Here is a 21,611-nt window from a genome sequence, read left to right as displayed (position 1 = left end):
TCTTTGATGGGCTGGCCAGTCATCTCCAGCCTGATCCAAATCTAAGAGGGAAGCACACCCAGAGGTTGTTTTTTTTTTTTTTTAAATATTTTTATTTTGTTTGTTTTGTTTTATTTTTAATTAAAAAAAACTTCTAGAGACTCTTTAAACCATAAAGTATATTTCTGGTGTCAGCAAATGGCAGGATATAGCAACAGTATGTTCAGGGCTAAATGAAAATTTCTGAATGGATCAAGCCTTAGTCATAATAGAGCACAGAGCACTGAGATCTAGGCAGCAAGAACTCTAAATCTGAGAATGCAAGATTTAAACAACAAATAAGTCAACTTTTTGGTAGCTGTATCACCTGTGGTCTGAGTGTAGGGTCATTTTTTACATTCATCCACACAAATGCCAGGAATACGTGGGGTTTGTTTTTCTCAGAGGCCAAGCCACCCCTTTAATGCCAGCCAGCAGCTTGGGGAGTGGAGGTTGAGGAGCCATTTCTTCTGGCTTAGAAAATGAATCTTCTTTTTTTTCTTCAGCAAGAAGAAGATCCAGCACCCCTAAATTCTACCTCAGGGAAATAAAATTAGAACCACGTGCATGATTTAATAAGTGAAATAAGGTTTAGCGATTCTGTACCCTCCTTTGATCCTTTTCTTAGACCACAGCTAATTATAGGCCAGATAAGCTTTTTCTTGAAAGAATAAATTGGCACGTTTTCAAAGGGAAGTGTTATTATCAAAGGAATAAAAAATGATCTGAAACTGGCAGTGAGGTTTTGAAACCTCGAAATCACATTCGTCAAGATGGCCCTCAACATTTTTATTTTTGCAGTAATCCAGGTAGAAAACAGAACATTAAACTGACTGCTCTAGTTGGCTTCTCCCAAGCTGCCTAATATTTTTAAAAACATATGTTCGTTCACAAGTTCACAATGAAATCGTATGGTCAGTGTGTCTGAATCTCTTTTAAAGGAAAATTAAAACCTCCAAAAATTTCTATCTGAAAAAAAAGTTTCTAAAAAAACATAAATCATATTCATGCTAAGATGACTACATTAAAAGTTAGATTAGGTATTAACTGTTAATAATTTAAAAATAAATATCTGAAAGCTTCTCTTACCTTCTTCTGTGCATGCTCCGTGACATTGTTTTTGAAAAGATATGAATCAAGACATTGTAATAAAGCAGATAATGGTCTCTGTTCAATTAATTAAGGCATGAGTGGGAACACATTTTGGTAACTGCTCAGCAATCAAAATAATCTTGGTGCTATTGCCTTAACATTAACAGTTTATCTTAAAAATAAAAAGAAAATATTCTTTTCCTCATGTCAAAACTTAATAATAAGCTCTTCAAAGAAAAAGAAAAAAAAACCCTAGAAGAATTTTTTGAAACTCTGAAACCAGATGGGTGTCAAAATGTTGTTGTAATAAATACCAATTATTGCATTCATATGTACTTAATGATTTAAAACATACAACCATGCAGTTCCAAAACGGGGTTTGGACTAGACAAAGTTGGGGTTTCTTTCTCCCAAGAATAGGATGGGGTGGGGGAAAGGCTGAACTTTCACGGAGAAACAAGGCATTCCCCCACTTTTGAACAATGCTTATGGCAGTATCTGAAAAGAAGGCGTAGATTCTCAATCACCTACCAGGAAATGCCTGATTCTATATCTTTTCATAATTCCAGTTTCCTCTTTGCCACCTTTCATTTTAAGGACGTGTTTTCATGTTACCTGCTCCTTCGTGTCAGATACATCTACGTACTGACCTCAGACTGGTCTGTCCTTGAAAACATTACTCTGTTGGTCCAGGCCGTAGGCTCCCTCTCGGCATGTTGGGAGTATGCCCCTTCCCCACCCCGCAGTAGCTGTGTATGCATTTATGCACTAGCTATATTTCTCTCTGAAGCATTAATTCAATGCAGCTGGCATCTGTCACAATAGAAACACCCACTCTCATCTGTTTCTATAGACGATGTCAGAACAAGTGGTAATGCATGGTGTGTTGGACATTTTATAAATTACCGTGTTAGCATTAGTGGTATGCGAGGAAGGGGGTGGGAAGTGGCCACCCCTCAGAGCTCCAAATGGTATTGTTACAAAAGAGAAAGCCAGCCAGAGAAGGGCAAGCGGGTGAGAGATGGAGCATTTCCCATACGCAGGCTTTCCCCAGGTAAAAGTTCCATAGACGTCATTATACAGAAAGGAATCAAGACCAATTTCCCCATCTATACAGAGGACTGGGTAAGATGGTGCGATGGTAAAGGAAAAAAAAAAAAAGCTCAGGTTTTGAGGCCTAAAGCTTTGCAAATATCCCTTATTCACTCACCTAACCCCCAACTCTCCTCGTCCTGGGGCTGCCCATGCAATGGGCTGGTCTGTGAAAATTGGAATAAGAACCAAACTGAACAAGAGTCTTGGATTCAAGGTATCCAGGTGTACTCGTCTCGATTTGAGTCACCCCAATTTCTTACCAGCTCTTCAAGAGAGAAAGCAGGTCCTCGCTCACCACTTTGTTAGCACTGTCCTTTTAAAACTAAGTTTTGTGCAATCTCCAAGAGGCCTCTGCTCTGGAGGGGAGCTGGGGAAATGCATGAAACCCTGAATTTTAATAACTGCATGTTGCCATGTAGTTATTATTTGTTGAGACTTACTTCTCCCTCTGGTTCGTGGCCTTCATTTGAATCATCACATGTGTTAATGTGGTTATTAAAAGAAGGCTGATTTTTACCATACATCCTTCTCCTGGCCGTTGTGGGGCAATACCTTCCTCAGACTTCTCACTGGTCTGGAATAATTGGCTGAGCGAAGCCGACTAAGTCATGTATGGTAAAACTCAATATCTGCCGGTGGAGACTGCCCCCACCTCCACCGCCAACACGCGTCGTTTTGTATGTTGAAGCCACTGTTTGCCTTAAGCCTTCTAGTCTCCAGTTGTCTTTGTGTCAGCTTTTCAGAACCTGAGGCCAGTGGGTGACTCTCGTTTCCTAATTTTTATCCTGCCAGTAATGGATCAGGAACTTCAGAGGATCTGTTCTGGAAACTCGACGCCCTTCAGACCTTCATTCGAGACTTGCACTGGCCCGAAGAAGAGTTTGGAAAACACCTGGAACAACGGCTAAAGCTGATGGCAAGTGACATGATTGAATCTTGTGTCAAAAGGTAAGCACAGGTGTCTGGACAGGCTCTGCATTCCTTCCTCGCTATACACTGACTCGGGGAAGGGTAGATGGCTACTCTTTCAGATGGCCATAATTTGGAGTATTTTGGAGGAGACGATTGCTTGTCAAAGTCAGCTGAAGTGGTGGCCACCCATGTCTAGCTTCTGTTCACCTGCCCCATGTCTGTCCCAAACCCAACACGATGTGGCTGCCAACTTTTTTACTTAGCTCTAAGAGTAAAGGATCCATGTCGGTTCTTGTTCACCTCTGTATCCCTGATATCTAGCAGGGTTTGGCACAAAACGTTTACTTAACAAAAACATATTTAAATATAAGAGCGTATGTCTGTGTGGGCGGATAGCTAGATGAAAATGAAAGAAGCACGTACAATTCTAGAGCCTGGGTACCCAGTGCAGGTAACAGGAGTCTCATGCCTTTCCAGTTGTGTGGGCAGCAACTCAGCAGCATCGTTCATTCTGTACATATGAACTGAGCCTGTATTCTGTGAAAATTATTAGTTGTCTTGCCTAAAATCTAAGGAGATATCAACAAGGGGCCATGAGACATTTTGCCTACTTTTTCACTGTGGGATATAAGATTGAGGTGGGAATACTGCACTTGAAATTCCCAGGTATGCTGTTCTGAAGGTAAGAAAAAGAAAAATGAGGGCAACGTGCATCCATTGAACAGAAAGTGTTTGAGCTCTTCCTATATGCCAGGCACAGTGCTAAGTTCTTGGCATACTGTGAAGAACGAGAGACTGTATTCCTTCCTCATGGAGTATCTATATCTGTATATCCTCAGATTTAACATCGTTATCATCACCCTATCTATCCCCAGACACACATCCAAGTCCTTTTTCCAGTTCACAACTGTTCCATTATCTTTCCTCATTCAAAAAAAAAAAAAAAAAAAAAAGACCGCAAGCAGCACAGGCCACTCCAGATCTCCAGATGTTATATAGTTTAGTTGATGGACCAATTGTGAGAGATGGAGGCTGCGTTTGGCTAGGAGTGCTCTGAATTCATCACTTTATATTTTGGAAAAAGAAAAGAGAAGTAACAGTGTCAAAACTGGAACCAAAAAAGGCAGAAAGATATCACAGTCCCAGGTAAGTGAGCATTTCAGCAGGAATTAGGAAAGGAACTATGGCTATGCAGAATCTGGCCAGGTGTTTGATGGCACTTCGGGAAGCTTAAAGTCCTGGTGTTCCAGATCTTGTGCTTTGCTATTTTCTTCTCACTCTTAGAATCGATGGCAAGCCTATTCCTCAAATCCAAGGTCAAAACGTTTCCTTAGGGTTTTGAATTTTACCATCTTGTACATCCGTATCAATTTTAGGAAAAGCCAGTTTTTCCTTATGGCAAAACCATTTTATGAAAACTACTTGCAGGGCGGTTCCCCTGCAGCAAAATGTTCTTCCCTGATCTATACTAGGAGCTGCAATGCATTCAAATTAAGACTTACTAACTTCTGACCTGTGCACACAATTGTACAGAAACACATATCTGCCCTTCTCTGAGAAGCCAGTCTTTTGAGTCAGGAATAAATAATAAGGAGATGCTGGGAGAAAAAGGGAAGATATATCTATATAAAAGGTAGATAGTGACTTCATTTTATCCCTTACCACATATCTTTATGAGTCAGCCATACCAAAGAATGTGAGTTACTCAGAGAGAAGGAGTATATCCTGTTCATTTTGAGCTCCTCACCCTCCCCATGTCCCAGCATCATACCGGGCATATAGCTATTAGGTAACCTTTTATTAATAGAAGTTAGTCAGGGCCAGGTGTAACTGCGTGTGTACACTTGGCCCTGGTGTCCCTTTCAGTTAAGGCCACAGACATAAGCACAAACACAAACAAGAGCAAACATAGGTGGACATTTCATCCCCAGACCTCCAGAGTCAGAGGGTAAAACATGAAGCAGTCTTTGGATGTTTTAAGACATAGAATCTGCATTTGTGGAGCCTAGAACCTTTGCTTTCCTCTTTGAGACAGAATAAATGGCTCTTAGTAAGGACATGATTTCATAGATGTAAATATGCAACTCCAAAAAGTCAATCGAGCACTCCTTATCTCCCAGTTTCTGAGAAATTTAAATCATTTATTTGATGGACTTTACAGAGCTTTTAGTCTGGTCTATATCAGGTACCGTGTTCCACACAAAACAAGGCACCCTAACTCTGCCCTCAAGGATTAACTGACCTCTCCATTCCTGGCTTTTTGGCCCCAGAGAGTCCTCTCGGTCGCATTAATTTTGCGCTTGGCTTCTTTTTTTCAAAGCCTCAAACTCTAAGGGTTATGAACAGTTCTCCTGTGAAAACAGAAGACAATTATTTCATTGTAAGGGAGCAATTTAGCATTTCCATTTCTCAAATCGGCTCAGAACTGGTACACAAGCCTCACAAGATATGCACAGGGACCTGTCCAACTCAGTCCCCAGCAGGTCTCCTTTTCACGAAACCAGAAAATTATGTATTTTCAGCGTAGCTTAAAATGATCATCATGATTAAAAAGCTACTTCAGTGCACCGAGTCTTTAGAAGCCAAGATACATTTATCTTTAACATGATCATATAATATATAGGAGTGTTTTAAGGGTGAGTTTTTTGTTGTTTTTTTTTTTCTAGTTGTTTTCTTAAGAACTGGGCTTCCAACCTTAGAAATTATACTTGGCTTCCCTGCATGCACCCAGGGTGTGTTAGCAAGCTGGCATCCTTTCCTGAGCTAACTAGCTGTGTGGTCCCCCTATGCACTGTTAGAAAACTGCTACAAATGCCTCTTAAAGTGATGCTTTCCTGATGGCTGCATGATCTCCAGAACCTGACAGTGAACAATGCTGAAAAGATGCCTTGGACGAAAGGACCTTTAAAAAAAACCACTTACTAACCAGGTGCTTTTTTTCAAAGACATGTGATGATGTGACCCACTTCTCTATAATCGTTTAAAATATAACCGGTCCCCTTTACAATGCTGATATCAAGGATTAGATCTCACACCTGTATTACCAGCTGGCCATGTTGAACTGGGTTTTTCCCATGAACTATTAGTACGGTGCTAGGATCATAATTTTACCTAAGTCAGAATTTTGTCACATTAAGTTTCCATAATTACACAATTCTTGAATTGGTAAGTATATTATGACATTTTTATTTATAGAAATAATATATTCTGATTACAAAACAATACATTGACGTTGCAAAACACACAAAGAAATACAGTGGAAGTTCCCTGTTCCCACTTCTCCATAATTTCACTGTCCTCCCCAAACGTAGCCATCTTATTTTTTTAGTCGTTAAAGCAATATAATAAGCTCGTTGGATTTTTTTTTTTACTTTCGTCTCTTTCAAAACCAGAAAGAAAAAAATAAAAACAATAACTGTCATTTAAGATTTTTCCCCACCATGAGATTTTGAAGATTGGAAACTGCTTTTTTGTTTTTTGGTTTTTTAATGAAGTGATTCAAGGTAGGCAGTTGCCAATGTGAGAGAACTTACATATGCTATAATGCTGTAATTGGGTTTTTGTTAATTCATTCATTCTCCTACAATTAGGGTTCTCCATAGCATGTAAATTATAGACAGAAATATGCCGAGCTACAGGTGTTCCATGTACTGCTGAGAAAGGAAGGGTTTACGTGGCTGTCTCCCTGAATAGTCCTTCCTTAATCGGGAAAGTCATTTTAAAAAGAACACATGTGAAGTCATTGTCGGTTGAAACTGATTACAGCCTTCAATTTTCTTTTTCACTGACCTCTCAGAAAATGTCTCCTCCACCTGCTGCCATCTGAATGCTGAATTGGTCTTTTCCTACTTTGTTTTAATAGAACCAGGATTGCATTTGAAGTTAAGCTGCAAAAAACCAGTCGATCAACAGATTTTCGAGTCCCACAGTCAATATGCACCATGTTTAATGTTATGGTTGATGCCAAAGCTCAATCAACAAAACTTTGCAGCATGGAAATGGGCCAAGAGGTAAAAAAAAAAAAAAAAATACAGATTTTTTTTCCCCACCCTGCCATTGATCATGTAGAAGAAAACTTCACAATTTCCTTCTATCTATACTAGTATGCTAGTTTGAGAAATATACTCTAACATTGCGGATTAAGCCACAGATGAATGTTTGGTATCTATTTGTTAAGTAAATGTCTAAGGCATGTGCTAATGAGCATGCCAGTCACTTGGAAGTGATTTTTGCCTGGAGTCGAGGTGGCCGTAAAGTTCCTTTAAGTCAAATGATGTTTGATGATCTTATTTATTAGGCTGGTATCTCCAACAGATCTCTTTGCCAGAATGCAAGTCATTTTCACATTTGAAGTGCATTTTATCACTTTGAACATCTGGATAGCAGGAGAGCTCACTTTTTGCATCAAGCTATCTTCTGTGTAAGATCGCCCTGCTATCCAGTCTTCAGCAGTAGGTTCTGAATTTCTAAGAAATCTCAGACTTTAATTCTCCTCAAATTGACTCAATTGTGAATCTTTCCTGACCAAAAGTTTAGTCCTTCGCTACGTTTCCAATTCCAAAGTGGTATTTAAAATGTAAAGGAGAAAGAAACAGCAACTTGGGCTTGATTAAAGACTATCATGATCATTTTTCTCTGATGGCCTTAAGCCAGCTAGATATTCATATACCAATTTAGAATTAATTCAGAAACATTTCTGGCAACTCTCATGTTGTTGCCAATTGGCATAAATTGCTCCTAAATCAGATCTTTCGATACCAGCCCTACATGCTCAGAATTTTTACTAAATTATATTTGTTCCTTCTTCGTTATTTATTTTCTCTTTCAGCACCTTCCTTTTTTAAATGTAGGTTGGTTGTATTCTCTTCCTGGCAAGATCATCTTTAACCTTCTTTCCCCTCCAAATCAGCTTCCTCAGCCACACCTTTCAGCCTCTGCTCCTGACTGTTTTTCTCATTGGGGACTTTTCCTCAGGGGGCTATGATCCTGGCACTAGGGTCAAATGCAAGGGGTTCTCTTTCCCAGCTGCATTTGCTGCATGTGAATGTTCTGGAGCAATGGTTCTCAAATTTCAGTGTGCATCAGACCTATCGAGAGAGCTTCTTAAAACCCAGATTGTTGGGTCTCACCCCAAGAGTTTCCGATAAGTCTAGGGCGTGGCCCAAGAATTTGCCATCTGACAAGTTGCCTGATACTGATGAAGCTAGCTGGTCTGGAGACCACACTTTGAGAATCACTGGTCTGGAAGCTCAGTATCCAAAAATGATTTAAGGAGAAGCACTCAGGCACAAAGGACAGCATCCTGAGAAAGGCTTAGGTTGGGTATCTTACCCTAGCTTTGCTGCAAACTGGAACTGGTCAAGTCACTCACTCAGTCTCTTTAGACCTAGTTTTCTTCATCTGTAAAATGATAGCACAATTCTAGTTTTATTTAGGCTGTTTTTAGTTGCAGAATCAGTTCTTCAGACCTTACCAAAGCCAGAATGTGAAACAGATAAAGTTAGAGCTGCTGTGGATTAAGCAGAGGGCAGAGGACCAAGGAAAAGGGGGCCCAGAGCCCAGGCTACCATGTTCCTCTCCATTTCTGTATTTCTACACTACCCATCACCCACATACTGCCACTTCTCTAGGGGACTCTAAACAGTCGCTTATGCTTCACAGAGCCCACTTTCACTTTCAAAACCCTACTATGAACGATCTCTAAGAATCTTGGGTGATTTTAAGAATCCTATTCTTCCTGATTTGTTTCTCCCTTGGAGCGTCTTTCTTTGTTTTTCCCCCATGGAGATCTAATTCACATACCATAGAATTCACTCTTTTAAAGTATACGATTCAATAAATTTTAGTATCTTCACTAAGTTGTACAACCATCACCACAATCAATTGTAGGATATTTTTATCACCCTAAAAAGAAACACAGACCCATTAGTAGTAATTTCCCAACCCTCCTTCCTCAGCCCCAAGTAACTACCGCTCTATTTTCTATTTCTAAGGACCTGACTATTTGAGCAGTTCATGTAAATGGAATATACTATTATGTGGCCTTTTGTAACCAATACCTTCCACGCAGCACAATGCTTTCAAGGTCCATCCATGTTGTTGCATGTATCAATACTTCGTTCCTTTCCATAGCTAAATAATATTCTATATATGTATATACCACTTTTGTTTATCAGTTAATGGACATTTGAGTTGTTTCAACTTTTTAGCTACTATGAGTTATGCTGCCATGAATATCATAAATATTGTGTACAAGTTTTCATGTGGACCTATGCTCTCTTGGATATATACCTAGGAATGAAATTTCTGATCATATGGTCACTCTATGTATAACTTTTTTCGAAGAACTACCAAACTGTTTTTCCAAGTGGCTATACCATTTATATTCCCATCATTAATGTGAGAAATGTTATTTCTCCACATCTTAGCCAATACTTACTAACTGCTTTTCTCAATTATAGCCATCCTGGTGGAGTCTCACTGTGGTTTTGATTTGCAGTGATGTTGGCCATCTTTTTCATGTGCTTATTCGCCATTTGTATATATTCTTTGAAGAAATGTCTATTCAAATTATTTGCTCATTTTTAAAATTGGGTTGTCCTTCTATTATTTAGTTATGAGAGTTCTTGATATATTCTGGCTGCTAGACCATTATGATTTATATAATTTTCTCGCATTCTGTAGGTTGTCTTTTTCCTTTTCTGATAGTAATTCTTTAAAGCACAAAAGTTCGTTTATGTTTCGTGAAGTCCAATTTATCTATTACCCCTTGGGGCTTCTAGAGATGTCTATTTTAACTGAATTTCACAAGGATAATACCATTCTAAGGTGAGAAGGGTTTTTACACTAGGACTGGCCTCCCTTTCCCCTCAGTAGTTTTTAATGCCCCTTTTCAGATTGACACAGTTGTGTTTAAAGAACTCCCACATACCTGGTCAGAAAGCTAAATAATTCTTCCAAACAAGCCAAGTCGCTCTGATCTTAACTTTTTTGTGAACTTGGATTTGGGGAGAGTGGTGAGGAGTATTGTCATAGACCCCAAGTGAAAATCCAATGCAATTTATGGAGCCCTTTCCCAGGGAAAAAATGCTTTCACACATTTTTTTCTATACAATTTCAGAGGACCTGTGAACTTTGTTAGGCTGAACTAAAGACCCCAGTTGGAGATATATAATGAGAAATAGCAAGTTCTCTGAGGGATCTTGCTCTGTGGCTGTGACCTTTAGTAGAACTCCAATGGGAAGTCTCATGCAAATGGTCTCTTCTTACCTCTTCTTACGTTGTAGAATGATGATATTTATCTACGAAGTAAAGCTGAATCGTTCAAATGAGATTGGCCGAAGGTGGCTGGAAAATATCCTAAAACTGGGAGAATAGATAGAAGTCTAATTTTTTTTGTAGTTTTCCCTTTGTGAGTATTTGATATTAAGCTCATATTATAGATCTAGTTACTAATACCTGCTTCCACCTGGATTCCAATGCCCTCAGTGTGTTTTAGACTAGATTTTGGCCAGGTGATACGATATCCTCCAATTTTAAGATCACTTCACGAATTTCATCACTGGGGTAAAGTACCATCTAAAGGCAGCTGTTGAAACATTTGTTAACCATACTTTTCCATCTTAAATATTTATTTTTTTCATTAAAATTTGTAAGGCACCAATAGAGAGGAAATTGTGTATTAAATAGTTTCTCACTTGGTCTAGTGTGTTTTCTTCTCATTTCCAAGGTCAGATGGTCTTAACAGAAAGACAACATACACACAATCTGTTTCATGACAAGGCAAAATGTGCAGCACAGGAAGTCAAGTGGAATGATTTTTCACAAAGTGATTGTGAATTTGCAGCAACTTAGCTTGTTAGAAGCAAAAGTAAACTCCCCAAACTCTCCATGCCATCAAAGATTAGTAGTTCCCTTGCTATCATTATGAGCTAGTGACCCAGAATATAACTTAGAGGTATTATTATTATCATCATCATCAAGCCAACCCACGAAGACCAGCAGAAGGGAATGGAAAATGCAAAAACAGGAAGGATCCCTCTTTGTACTCATATTGGGATGCAGGTAGAATTGGATAATTCATCCGACTGCAAGAAATTTTGTGACAAGATAATCTTAGTTGAGTGGATGTTAATTAAAAGAGGCCCCAATAGAACTTATATCTCTTCATGGAGCTTCACATCTCCATGGAACAATTTACTTCCCAAGAAAGAGCAGAGTAAAGGGAGAGTACTCACTCTTGCTCCAGAAAAGCAAGACAGTCAATAAGTCTTGAGTGAATCTGGTAAAAAGAATCCATGTATTTTGTAATTACTTATATAGGAATGGGGAGACTGCTTTGTTAGGTACCCCTTTACTGCATGATAAGCATAGTAGATATTACCCTGCCCTACTACCTCTCTCAAAGTATGTTTTATTTAATTGAGATTATAATTTGCATACAATAAAGTATATAGATTTTAGATGAGTTTAGAGAATGCATACACACATGTAACCACCATGTTAATCATTAGTTTTAGTAGTTGTAATACTGCTGTATAGCAAAATGTTCCGAAACCATGTTTTCATGCATTGTTTCACTACTTTGTTAGGTGAATATGATTTCTATATTCATAACAGAGATAATTCTAACCTTACTGCAGAGATGAGGAAATAGACCAACAGAGATTGACATGCTCAAGTTTCCACTGGAAGAGTCCAAACGATCATATCAAAACATTTTTTTTCACAAGCAGAATAAAAGAAATGTGTAGGAGTAGATATCAAAATATTCATGTAGAGTGAAAGAGAGAGATAGTGGGAGTACCTGGAGAGAAGTCAGGGCCAAGTTTGGCACAGAAAAATTGAAAGTGAGAAGAGGTTCTCGTAAACCACCATGTCCCTATCTATATACTTTAGTTTGGATTCCTTAGAGAATGAAAAGGTGTGAGATTCCCCCATTTCTGAAGAGAAAGCTTGTTCGCCCTTTGAGAAAGAATGACGTTATTAACTCCTCAGACCGAATCTTGCCTAACTCTTCCTTAGTTGAAGCATAGAGAACACTTGCTCTTGGCTCTGTTTGCCATTTCAGCCAAGTTTTTCAAGAGAACATTTTTATTTTCAATGATGCTCTTTGCTTGGTTCAAAGCCCCTCGTTTAATATTTCACATTGTATTATTTTTCCTACGACTAACTTTTCTCAGTTAGTTAAATCTCATAATTAATTTAATAAATGTGAATCATTTATAGCAATCCAAAGAAAATCTAGCAGAGGGAGGCAGTCACATGAGGAGGGAAAGTAAGCATGTGATTCTGGATCTTATCTCAAGACCTAAAAATGAATTTGGAGCCCTGTCAATATTCCTGAATTCCTTTGCTCTGACATCTTTCTTTGTATTTCTAGCACAGAATTCTGCAGATAGTTTTTGCATTTAGCTTCAGGTTTATGCCACTTACTAGTAAATCCTTTTGTGAAGTTAGCATTAGAGCCAACATGGGTTCTGTTTATCAGGACTATACAACATGGGCCATTTGCTTTCTTGTTTTCCCTCTTATCAACTAAAAGAAAACTAAAATGACACGACTGAGCAAGAAGACCATCTCTCCCTACCCTTATCTTCTACTTTATAATATTGAAATTACAGTCATAAGTTGACAAAATATTTTCACATCCAGACCCTTACTTGATCTTCAAAACAGATCAATGAGTCTGAAAACAGAATGCCGGGACAGGACTTGGCCCTAATTTATTAAGAACAGCAGCAGCAACAACAACAACAACGATAATGATAATAAAAACCAACCTGCTAAATATCTTTATACAGGGTCTGCCTCATACCCTGTAAAATCACTAATTTGTTCTGGCTTCTCCCCTCCCCCATTGGTTCTGGGTAGTAGTATTGTCTGTTTTTTTACAGATGAAAAAACCAAACTATATTTTCTTAGGCAACATGACTTATCAGCTTTGTGCTGGGACTTTATCTAGACCTTCCAATTACAAACAAAACTTTCCTATGACTTTAAATGAATTAAACCTAATTCACATCCTTTTGCTCACTTTCAATAATTCCGATTGCCAGTTATCAGAATATTAAACCATATTACTATGGCTTATTATTTCTGTATGTTTTCATATCTTTTTCGATGGTTTGTTTAATTTTTATTTTCTCATGTATCCTTTTGTCCTAATTTTTATTTGCACTGTTCCTTTTTTTTCATTCCTAATTAATCATCCTTCTGAAAGTTTGCTAAAGAGTGGGTAAGTGCATTCTCCTTTCCAAATAGCAATGTTTTGCATTGTTATTTTTTATTAAGGAAATATGGAATAATTCAAATGGGTACTAAAATGATCTAATAAATGTCAAGGAGCTGGCATACAGTATTTTCTGTTGAAATCGGTTTTTCTTTTTTCCTGGCATTTACAGCAGATTTTTGTTTGTGTGGGGGTTTGTTTTCGCATTACTATTTAAATTTAATAACCGACAGCAGCAGTTAGAGAAATTGAAAAACTTAGCAGCAGTCTCAGTAGAGGTTGTTAACCTGGATCTGCTAATCCATCAGTGGAGAAAATGAGTGGCAGCCACAAGGGTTCAGAAAGAGACATTTGCCTCAGCGCTGAGTCAGCACCTTAAGATAGAAGTGGGGGGCTCTGAAGCAAAATATCCGAAGGTCTTGGAGCAGTTTCTGCCAAATCATTCACAGCGTATTGGTCGAATTTCCTTTGGAAGGATTCTACCTCCTAAGCTACAAACCGGTGGGGGCACCAGTTTCCGAAGATAATTTTTTATCCCCCGTATTAAATTATTGTGGTATCTTGCTTTGTAAGACCCAAATCAACACACTGCTAGGCCGTTAAGCTATCCATGCAAGCTATCTGTAAATGTATCAAGCTATTTGCAAATGTAGATCTATCTCTACATATATCAAAGCCATTGAAAGCATTGGGTGAGGAACAATGGGCCCGGTAATTTTTTTTAAGTGCTTCGGATCTCTCTTCATCAAAGACCTGAAGTCAGAATCTTAAAGCTGCTTCTGGGGCTGTGGAAATAAACTGGGTCTGCAGGCCAGGCTTTATTTATAAATTGCGTTATCTAAAAATTACTGCTGGATGCAATGCCATCACCTTCTAAACATGCTAATATTTGTCTTTCTGTGTTCTTTAGCATCAATACCATTCAAAAATAGACGAACTAATTGAAGAAACTGTTAAAGAAATGATAACACTCTTGGTTGCAAAGGTAACCTTCAGCTTCAGGTGAAATGTTTCATTGCAAACATTGCTTTGTTATGTCTGCATTTCCATTAAAATGTAACACGTTAAAAAGTTGAGCTGGATACTTATATTTCTCAGGAAACAAGATTGTACATCACCCAGTCTCAGCTCCGAATGATTTTTCTGATGATTGCAAGCCGTGTGAAGATGAATTGATGAAGTGGCATATGTTAACTTAATAAGAATTTGTCCCCAAACGTTGCACTAGGTTATGCGGAAAATGTTTGTTTTGTTTTTCAGCACTGACAAAGTTAGATTTTTAAATACAGAAAGTTAAATGGTAATAAGGAATTCTGCCATCATGAAAACCCCCTTTTCTCTAGTTTCACATGCAGTGAGAGTCATAATAAAACATAAAAGTCAGATAAAGCTATTTCAGTCACCCTCATGAATTATAGAATTTTAACTAAGTAATGTTGAATGGGAAGACATTTATATTTGCCAGTGCTAAACTTCTGTTTCCCCCAAATTACTGATAAAATACAAATAAAAATAGATTGGATTAAATGTAGTGCTAATATGTAACGTAAAAAAACGGTTTTGCGCAGTTTTGGATTTTCAAAAGTGCATTTAATATTATCGCATGCTATATGCAACTCAATAATATTTTGTCACTTTGCACTTCTGTAACACTCTCTATTTGCAATCACATAATAATGAAGAGAAAGCCGGATAAGTCAAATATTTCTATGTAAAGGCAGTCTATTCCTTTCCCCAAAGGCTGAATTCGAATAATAGAATGCAAAAATGAGCAGAGAGCTCAATGCTGGTCTTATGTGGTCGGAAGGTGTTGCTCTTTGTTGTGAACAATTATAGTTTGAAATAATAATTTTTTTCTGTTTTGTTGTTTTACTAGTTCGTTACTATCTTGGAAGGAGTACTGGCAAAATTATCCAGATATGACGAAGGGACTTTGTTTTCTTCTTTTTTGTCATTTACCGTAAGTAAAGAGCTTTACAATGTTATTTTTATTAAGGAAATTTGGAATAATTCAAATGGATATTAAAACTAAAACTATCTCATAAATGTCAAGGAGCTGGCATAGGGGAGAAATGCCGTCGTGTCAGTTTCTTTTTGATTTGTATACGAATGCTAATTGCAGTCAACTACCAGTATATAATAACACTAGGAGAATAAGCAGGACATTTTGTAACAGCAAGTAATCCAAAATCATTTCTGTTTCATCTGTGAATATACACTATGTGTTTAGGTATATGTATGTATGCACACACACACACATGTCTCTCTCTGTTTGTATCCTGAGAGAGAGTTACCGGCCTGAGCCCAACTTAGCTATCTTAGGCAAATCATTTAATGTTTCTGAGCCACCATTTCCTCATCTGTAAATGGTGAAAATTAATTTTACAGGTTGCGAATGGAGGCCTACAGGTCACATAGAGGTTGTAAATATGTTTTAATTGGTCCTCACTGCGTCAGGTACACTTTTCTTAACCGAATTGCCCACATTTAAAAATCAGGAGAAGCCACAGAGAAGTCTGTATTCTAGGACTGTCTTTATAAAGCGGATGGTCAGCAGCACTGGGCCTGTGTATGTGCATAGCAGCAGTCTGCTGGAGCTGAGTCACAGCGGTCTCCACAGCCGATATGTATTTGCCAGTTTCCTGTATCTCCCTCCTGGCTGTTTCGCTCATTCTGACCCGCCTAGGCTTGGGGACACATCTGGCACAGATGATCAAGTCTGTACAAATTCTGAGAGGCTCTTATTCTGTGCCAGGATTGGGTAAGACCATAGAACTGAGTTAAGTGGTGGGCAGAAGCCAGCCTAATTCTCTGGAGGTAAGTGATCAATGGAGATGGTCATTGTAAAAGGACTGCTTTGGGGCCCGGTTCTCCGACCCTTCCTGTGTTAGGCGGGCACTGCAGCTGCATGCTTTCTTGCCATTTTTGATGGCGGGATGCTTGTTGGCTCTGAGACCAGCCGTTCTCCTCTGACAATGCCGTAAGAAGGGCCATCAATTTAGGACCCATTATCTATGGGTCTTTAAAATAGCCTTTCTGTATGAAAAATTTCCTAGGAGGGCATTGAATGCCAAGACAAGGCCCAGCACAAAGTAGGGGGTAGCACATCATCATCTTTGGAATCCAATAAAATTGGGTTCAAATCCAATAAAATTGGGTTCAAATCCCATTAGCAATATTAACCAGCTGTGTGATCTTTAGTAGGTGTCTCATCCTCTCTGAGCCTCATTTTCTCTAAGTTTTGCTTTAGTTTCAGTTTTGGCTTTAGAGAAATGTGCTGTTATTTCATTTTGCTTTTTGCTTGTGTGTTTTAATTACAGTCAACTACCGATGTTGCGTGGGAGTGGGAGTAAATAATGTCTTCCATAATGATCTGTCATGAGGATAATAACATAAGCGAAAGAACCTAGCATAGTCCTAGCACATAGTAGGCCTCGATAAATGGCAGCTATTATTTATAAAAGATATCTAATATGATTATAAAACATCGTAGACATACATGCATACAAGTTCTTTCCAAATATGCCCTACTTTGGTCTTCCCTAACCCATACATTAGATTTCCTGAGAACTAAGAGAAATGGAGACAGAAAACATTTGAAACAATTCTAGAGAGCATCCACTTATCTTCATGTCCACCTTGTCCTGATATGCAGCTCTGACCTTCCCAGGTATGAGGATTGAACTCGATCTCAGAGAGTACGATGACCCCAGTCCCTGGAATTTATTGGCAAAGATGGGGTGCGAAGAGGTTGGTAACAATAGGAATTCTATTCGATTTCACTCTGTAGAACCACCCGTAATGTGTCACAGCTGAAAGGGAACCTGTCCAACCCACTCTCTGACAAACAAAGAAACCAAGGCCCAGAGAGGGGGAGTAATTTGTCTAAGGTCACACAGCAATGGGCAGAGTGGTGACAGGAACCCAGGTCTTCTTTGCCAGCTTTCCCCCACCACTGAACAGCTTCCTGAAGAGAGTGGGATTCAGCTGGCACTTGCCTGGCACTAGAAGGCAGATGGGCAAATAATGAGTGGGGAAGATTCATAAAGAAGGATTCAGGGCACATGAGTGGGAAATATTAGATAATCTTATTTCTCAGTGCAGTCATGGAAATAGTGAAAAGAGGCAGAAGTAAATGCAACATTTCTGGAAAACATTTCCCTGACACCCACAAAAGATATCACTTTCTTTGAGTCTTCATTTCGAGCAACCATTTTTACTGCATTGGACTTGAACCAGTGAAAACCAGGAAAGCTCCTCTGTGATTTACTGAGCAGAATTCAATCCACTGAGAGTCCATCCTAATTACTGACTTACCAAGAGGACTAGCGAAAGGTGGTCCAGTGGCAGTGATATCGAGGACATAGTACCAAGGAGATTCTCACGGCGGTATCTGAAACCAAGAAGACCTAGCACAGCCTGTGCAGGAGTTTTCAAGCTGAAATTCTCATCCTCTCAGCTCCCTTTTCTGAGACATTTTGCAGTCACCCAGCATGCCTAGCGAAGTCCCTGCCACTGCAGAACACTTCAGTGCCTGTTGCTGGGCCTATAACTTCCCTTCCTTAGTGACACTTCTCCCACACACTTGGCCACCCCCAGGCCAAAAGCACCCACTTATCATTTGCAGCCTGTGTTCTCATCTCCTGCTGGTATTCCAGTGTTGGAGCCCGCGAGCTGTGCTTAGAGGTGGCAGGAATATCTCCACACGTGGATTCTGAGCTTCAGCCCAAATTTCAAAGGGCCTCTGAAGACTTCCTGCAGAAGTCTTCCCAGTTGTGTTGATTACCCTGGAGTGGAGCGAAGGTAAAGGGTTGAGCAGAGATAGCAGGTATTGCGGAAAGAGCCTTGCCGTCAATGATAGGAGAACCACACGTGAGTCCTGGGACCCTGGACAGAGGCATAGAGATAGTGCTGACATGCTGGCAGGATTTTCTTAACTCTGCTCCCATTTCTGATTCAATTCTTCAAGTATTACTGTGCACTTACCACATCCCCACCTCAGCAGGGCTGCCAAGTATGAGCCATGTGCTCTGCCCCCCAGAAAGCTGACAAGTATCGACAAATATGCCACCCTTTCCCCCTCTTTCTCCCGCTGAGCGCCTCCTTTCCTGGGTGGGCTTGATTTCATGGTCCAAGCCAGACATTTTGGAAAACGTCTGCAGTGGCACAGAGCAGGCAGGAATATTTATTTCTCGTCTCCATCTGCATTGCTTCCTCTCTTGGAGAGGAGCTGGGGGGAGGAGGGAGGATGAGATGTGGCTTCTTCGTGCCAGCCCGAGAGGCGCCCAAGCACACCCCTCCTCTCCTCCCTCCCCAGCCTCAGCAGCAGTAGCAGCCTGGGATTTATGGAGGCAGGCGCCTTTGGAACTTTGGAAAGATCAGCCCAGTTGGAAGTCGCAATTAGCAACTATCCGCCCATTTCCCTTGCCTGCAAGATGTGCTTTTGTGTGGGTTGCCTGTTTGCAAGAGTCCCTATTTGTAGGTAGCTTCACGCTGTTCTTTTAGGAGGCCAAGATGGGGGACAAGCAGGTACCCAGGTGCCTCTCCCAGCAAGTTAAAATCCTTTCCTTGGTTCTATCCAGGTGTTAACCAATATGCTGATTCTGGAATCCATTCATTCATTCGTTTGTCCATTCAACATATATTTACTGAGCACCTGTATGTCATATATTGTGCTAGGTGCTAGGGGCACATGTTTTCTGTCCTTGTAAGCTTACGTTTAGGAAATAAGACAGACAATGAAAAGGAAAGAAAATTATAGAGTAGGGGAAGTGTCGTACAGGCCACAAACTAGAAAGAGAGAAAGAGAAGGTACGAGACGGTGTTACTTGGGCTAGGATGGTTGCGGACAGTCTTTCTGAGGTGGAGACGTGTGAGCTGAAACTTAAAGGGGCCAGCCATGGGTAAAGAGGAGGGGAGAATCTTCTGGACAGAATAACTACAGGGTCCATGAGGCAGGAAAGCAGGAGGAATTTTGACAGGATATTTTGGAGGTAACAGGAGCAGGATTTAGGGATCGTGCGAATGTTGGAGGTGGACACATGAAGAGGCAAAGGTGGAAGACTCGAGAACGGTGATGTACTGAGGAGCTCAGCTGAGGTAAACGAGTCCTGAGAGTCAGTGGGGTACAGCAAAAAAGACAGCCCAGAGTGGAGACATGGAATGGGACCCCAGCTCTGCCCCTCACCAAGGAGCTGTGTGACCATACAAGACCACACCTTAGCTTTTAATTCCCTTCAGTGTACTATGATGCCAGTTATATTAGATGAATTCCGAAGTCTAAAATAGCTATGAGAGCTACAGCTCCTATTCTTTAAACACTTGCTAAGTGCCTGGCACAGGGCTAAGTACTTGAAATAGATTTTTCTTGGTGAATCCTCTGAACAATGCCATCTCAAGAACACTCTGCTGCACATGATAAAACTGAGGATCAGAAAGGTTAAGCCCTCCAGCTAGATCAGTGTCCGCCCTTTCTCCAAACCCTGGAGGCTCCAAGGAGGAGTGAAGATGTAAGAGGCGGCCACCCCCGCCCCTGACGCCAGAACAATTACATCGAATCCTCTGAAGTTTCCTAGAGTTCGCCATATTGAGATGGTCACAATATGACATGGAAGCATCTCAGGACAGGGACCATAAAGCCCATTTTAGGGTTCTCAGAGGCCCAAACCCTATTATAGTCCAATCTCCTAGGTCTCAACTTACCCTCATTCATACTTTTTTCCCTTTGCCAGCATTTTATTTGTTTTGCCTCACTTAGAAATGAAACAAAGTAAACATGTTTCTTCTTGCTAGAATCCACAACCAGGGCTGGTGTTAGCCTAGATCAACCAGCAGCCATCGACCACTTTTGTGCAGAGCTCTTGATGTCATGCATCTGTGGTCAAAAGCCAGAAATGAATCAAAGAAATTCATTTCTGTCCACAGAACATTTTGGTCAGGAAGCAGTTTAGATTTTAGAGTGGGGTGAGTGTTCACAATAGTTTGTTAGTGTTGTGTCCAATGCATTCCATTTTTGCTTTGGCTTCGGGGACTGCCCAGAATGGGAAAGATGGCTTTTTAGAGTGTGGGCTGGAGATGGTGGTACAGACAGAGAGGTCTTGAGCCACTCTCAGAGGATAACATCATCAAGTGATCAGATGTTGAATTTGTGTGATTCAAGTCAGTTGGCTTCTACATTGCAGAGTGGAGGTGCCAACCATGGTAGTAATAGCTGATGTTTATTGAACACATACCATGTGCCAGGCACTGTGCTAAGTGATTTACATGTATTTTCTCATCTGATCCTCACAATCACCCTATGCAATAGATAAAATTATTATCCTCATTTTACAGATGGGGGATCTTGGGTAATGTGTCCAAAGTCACACCGCTCCTAAGACTTAGATTTACTCCTTTATCATCACCAGAGTGTTATTCCCATAAAGGCACAGAAACCCATAAATGAAGTCAATTAGTAACTCTTCCAGGAACTATTCACTAACTAATATCATTCCTATGGGAAAGAGTCATCATTTCTCACATTGTTCCAGCAAAAATTATTTTCTAAGTAGTTTGCCCAGCAATCAGTTTTGCAATAAAACTGAAGGAATAGACATTCAAAATTCCCCCACTTCCTCTGTGCTTTCCAGATAATCTTCAATTTCATGTCCATTCTTCATTTAACATATGTTTATTGAGCACTTATTATGTGCTAGGAACTAGGAGCTAAGCAATGAATAAGAGGGACAATGTACTTATTGTGTATTCTCATGAGGGAGATATATTCTCATCAAATAATTTATAAGTGTGACGATTATTTGGAGAAAGAAGTAGCTAATGAAATGGGACCAAAACCCAAAGCAACCCAACCTCATTTGGGAGGCCATGAAGGAAATGACATTTGAGCTGAAGCCTAAGGGATAAGTAAAATTTCCCTTGGCACAGTGGAAAACAAAGAGTATTCTAAGGTACAAAGACTCAGAGAAAAGAGAGGATCTAGTACATTTTGGGAACTGGAAGTTCATTGTGATTCAGGAAAAGGAAAATGACAGGGATGGGGTTAAAGAGCTAGTCAGGAGCCTGATCATGAAGTAGTTTGCCCAGGATTATGGAATTTAAGGGTTTATTCGAGGACATTATCAAAATTGATTCAGCTGGAGAAGTTAAGAGAGGCCACAGAGAGACTGGCTACCTGTTATAAGTCAGTCATTCAAAGGCAAATTTTATTTTGTCTAATGGGTTTTGTTCACATGGACCAACAAAAACACCGTGCCCCACAATGCTC

At 39.9% G+C, this 21,611-nt stretch overlaps 1 protein-coding gene across 9 annotated transcripts in view; it reads left to right on the top strand.

The window, feature by feature from the left end:
• Positions 1 to 21,611, top strand: part of CADPS (calcium dependent secretion activator) — a 470,394-nt gene that overhangs the window by 388,923 nt on the left and 59,860 nt on the right. For 8 of the 9 annotated variants that reach the window (XM_011358441.1, XM_011358442.1, XM_011358440.1 and 5 more), the window contains 4 exons: positions 2,998 to 3,153; positions 6,980 to 7,127; positions 14,259 to 14,333; positions 15,225 to 15,308. In XM_011358441.1, the coding sequence (XP_011356743.1) occupies positions 2,998 to 3,153; positions 6,980 to 7,127; positions 14,259 to 14,333; positions 15,225 to 15,308 (463 nt within the window). Of the gene's footprint in view, positions 1 to 2,997; positions 3,154 to 6,979; positions 7,128 to 13,339; positions 13,355 to 14,258; positions 14,334 to 15,224; positions 15,309 to 21,611 lie in introns of all 9 variants that reach the window. The other variant, XM_023529673.1, reaches the window with a different exon arrangement.

The sequence above is a fragment of the Pteropus vampyrus genome, unplaced genomic scaffold (assembly GCF_000151845.1).
Source record: "Pteropus vampyrus isolate Shadow unplaced genomic scaffold, Pvam_2.0 Scaffold41, whole genome shotgun sequence".
NCBI classification, from domain to species: Eukaryota; Metazoa; Chordata; class Mammalia; order Chiroptera; family Pteropodidae; genus Pteropus; species Pteropus vampyrus.
Note: the sequence above shows the minus strand (reverse complement) of the source record. Positions and strands in the feature narration are given on the sequence as shown.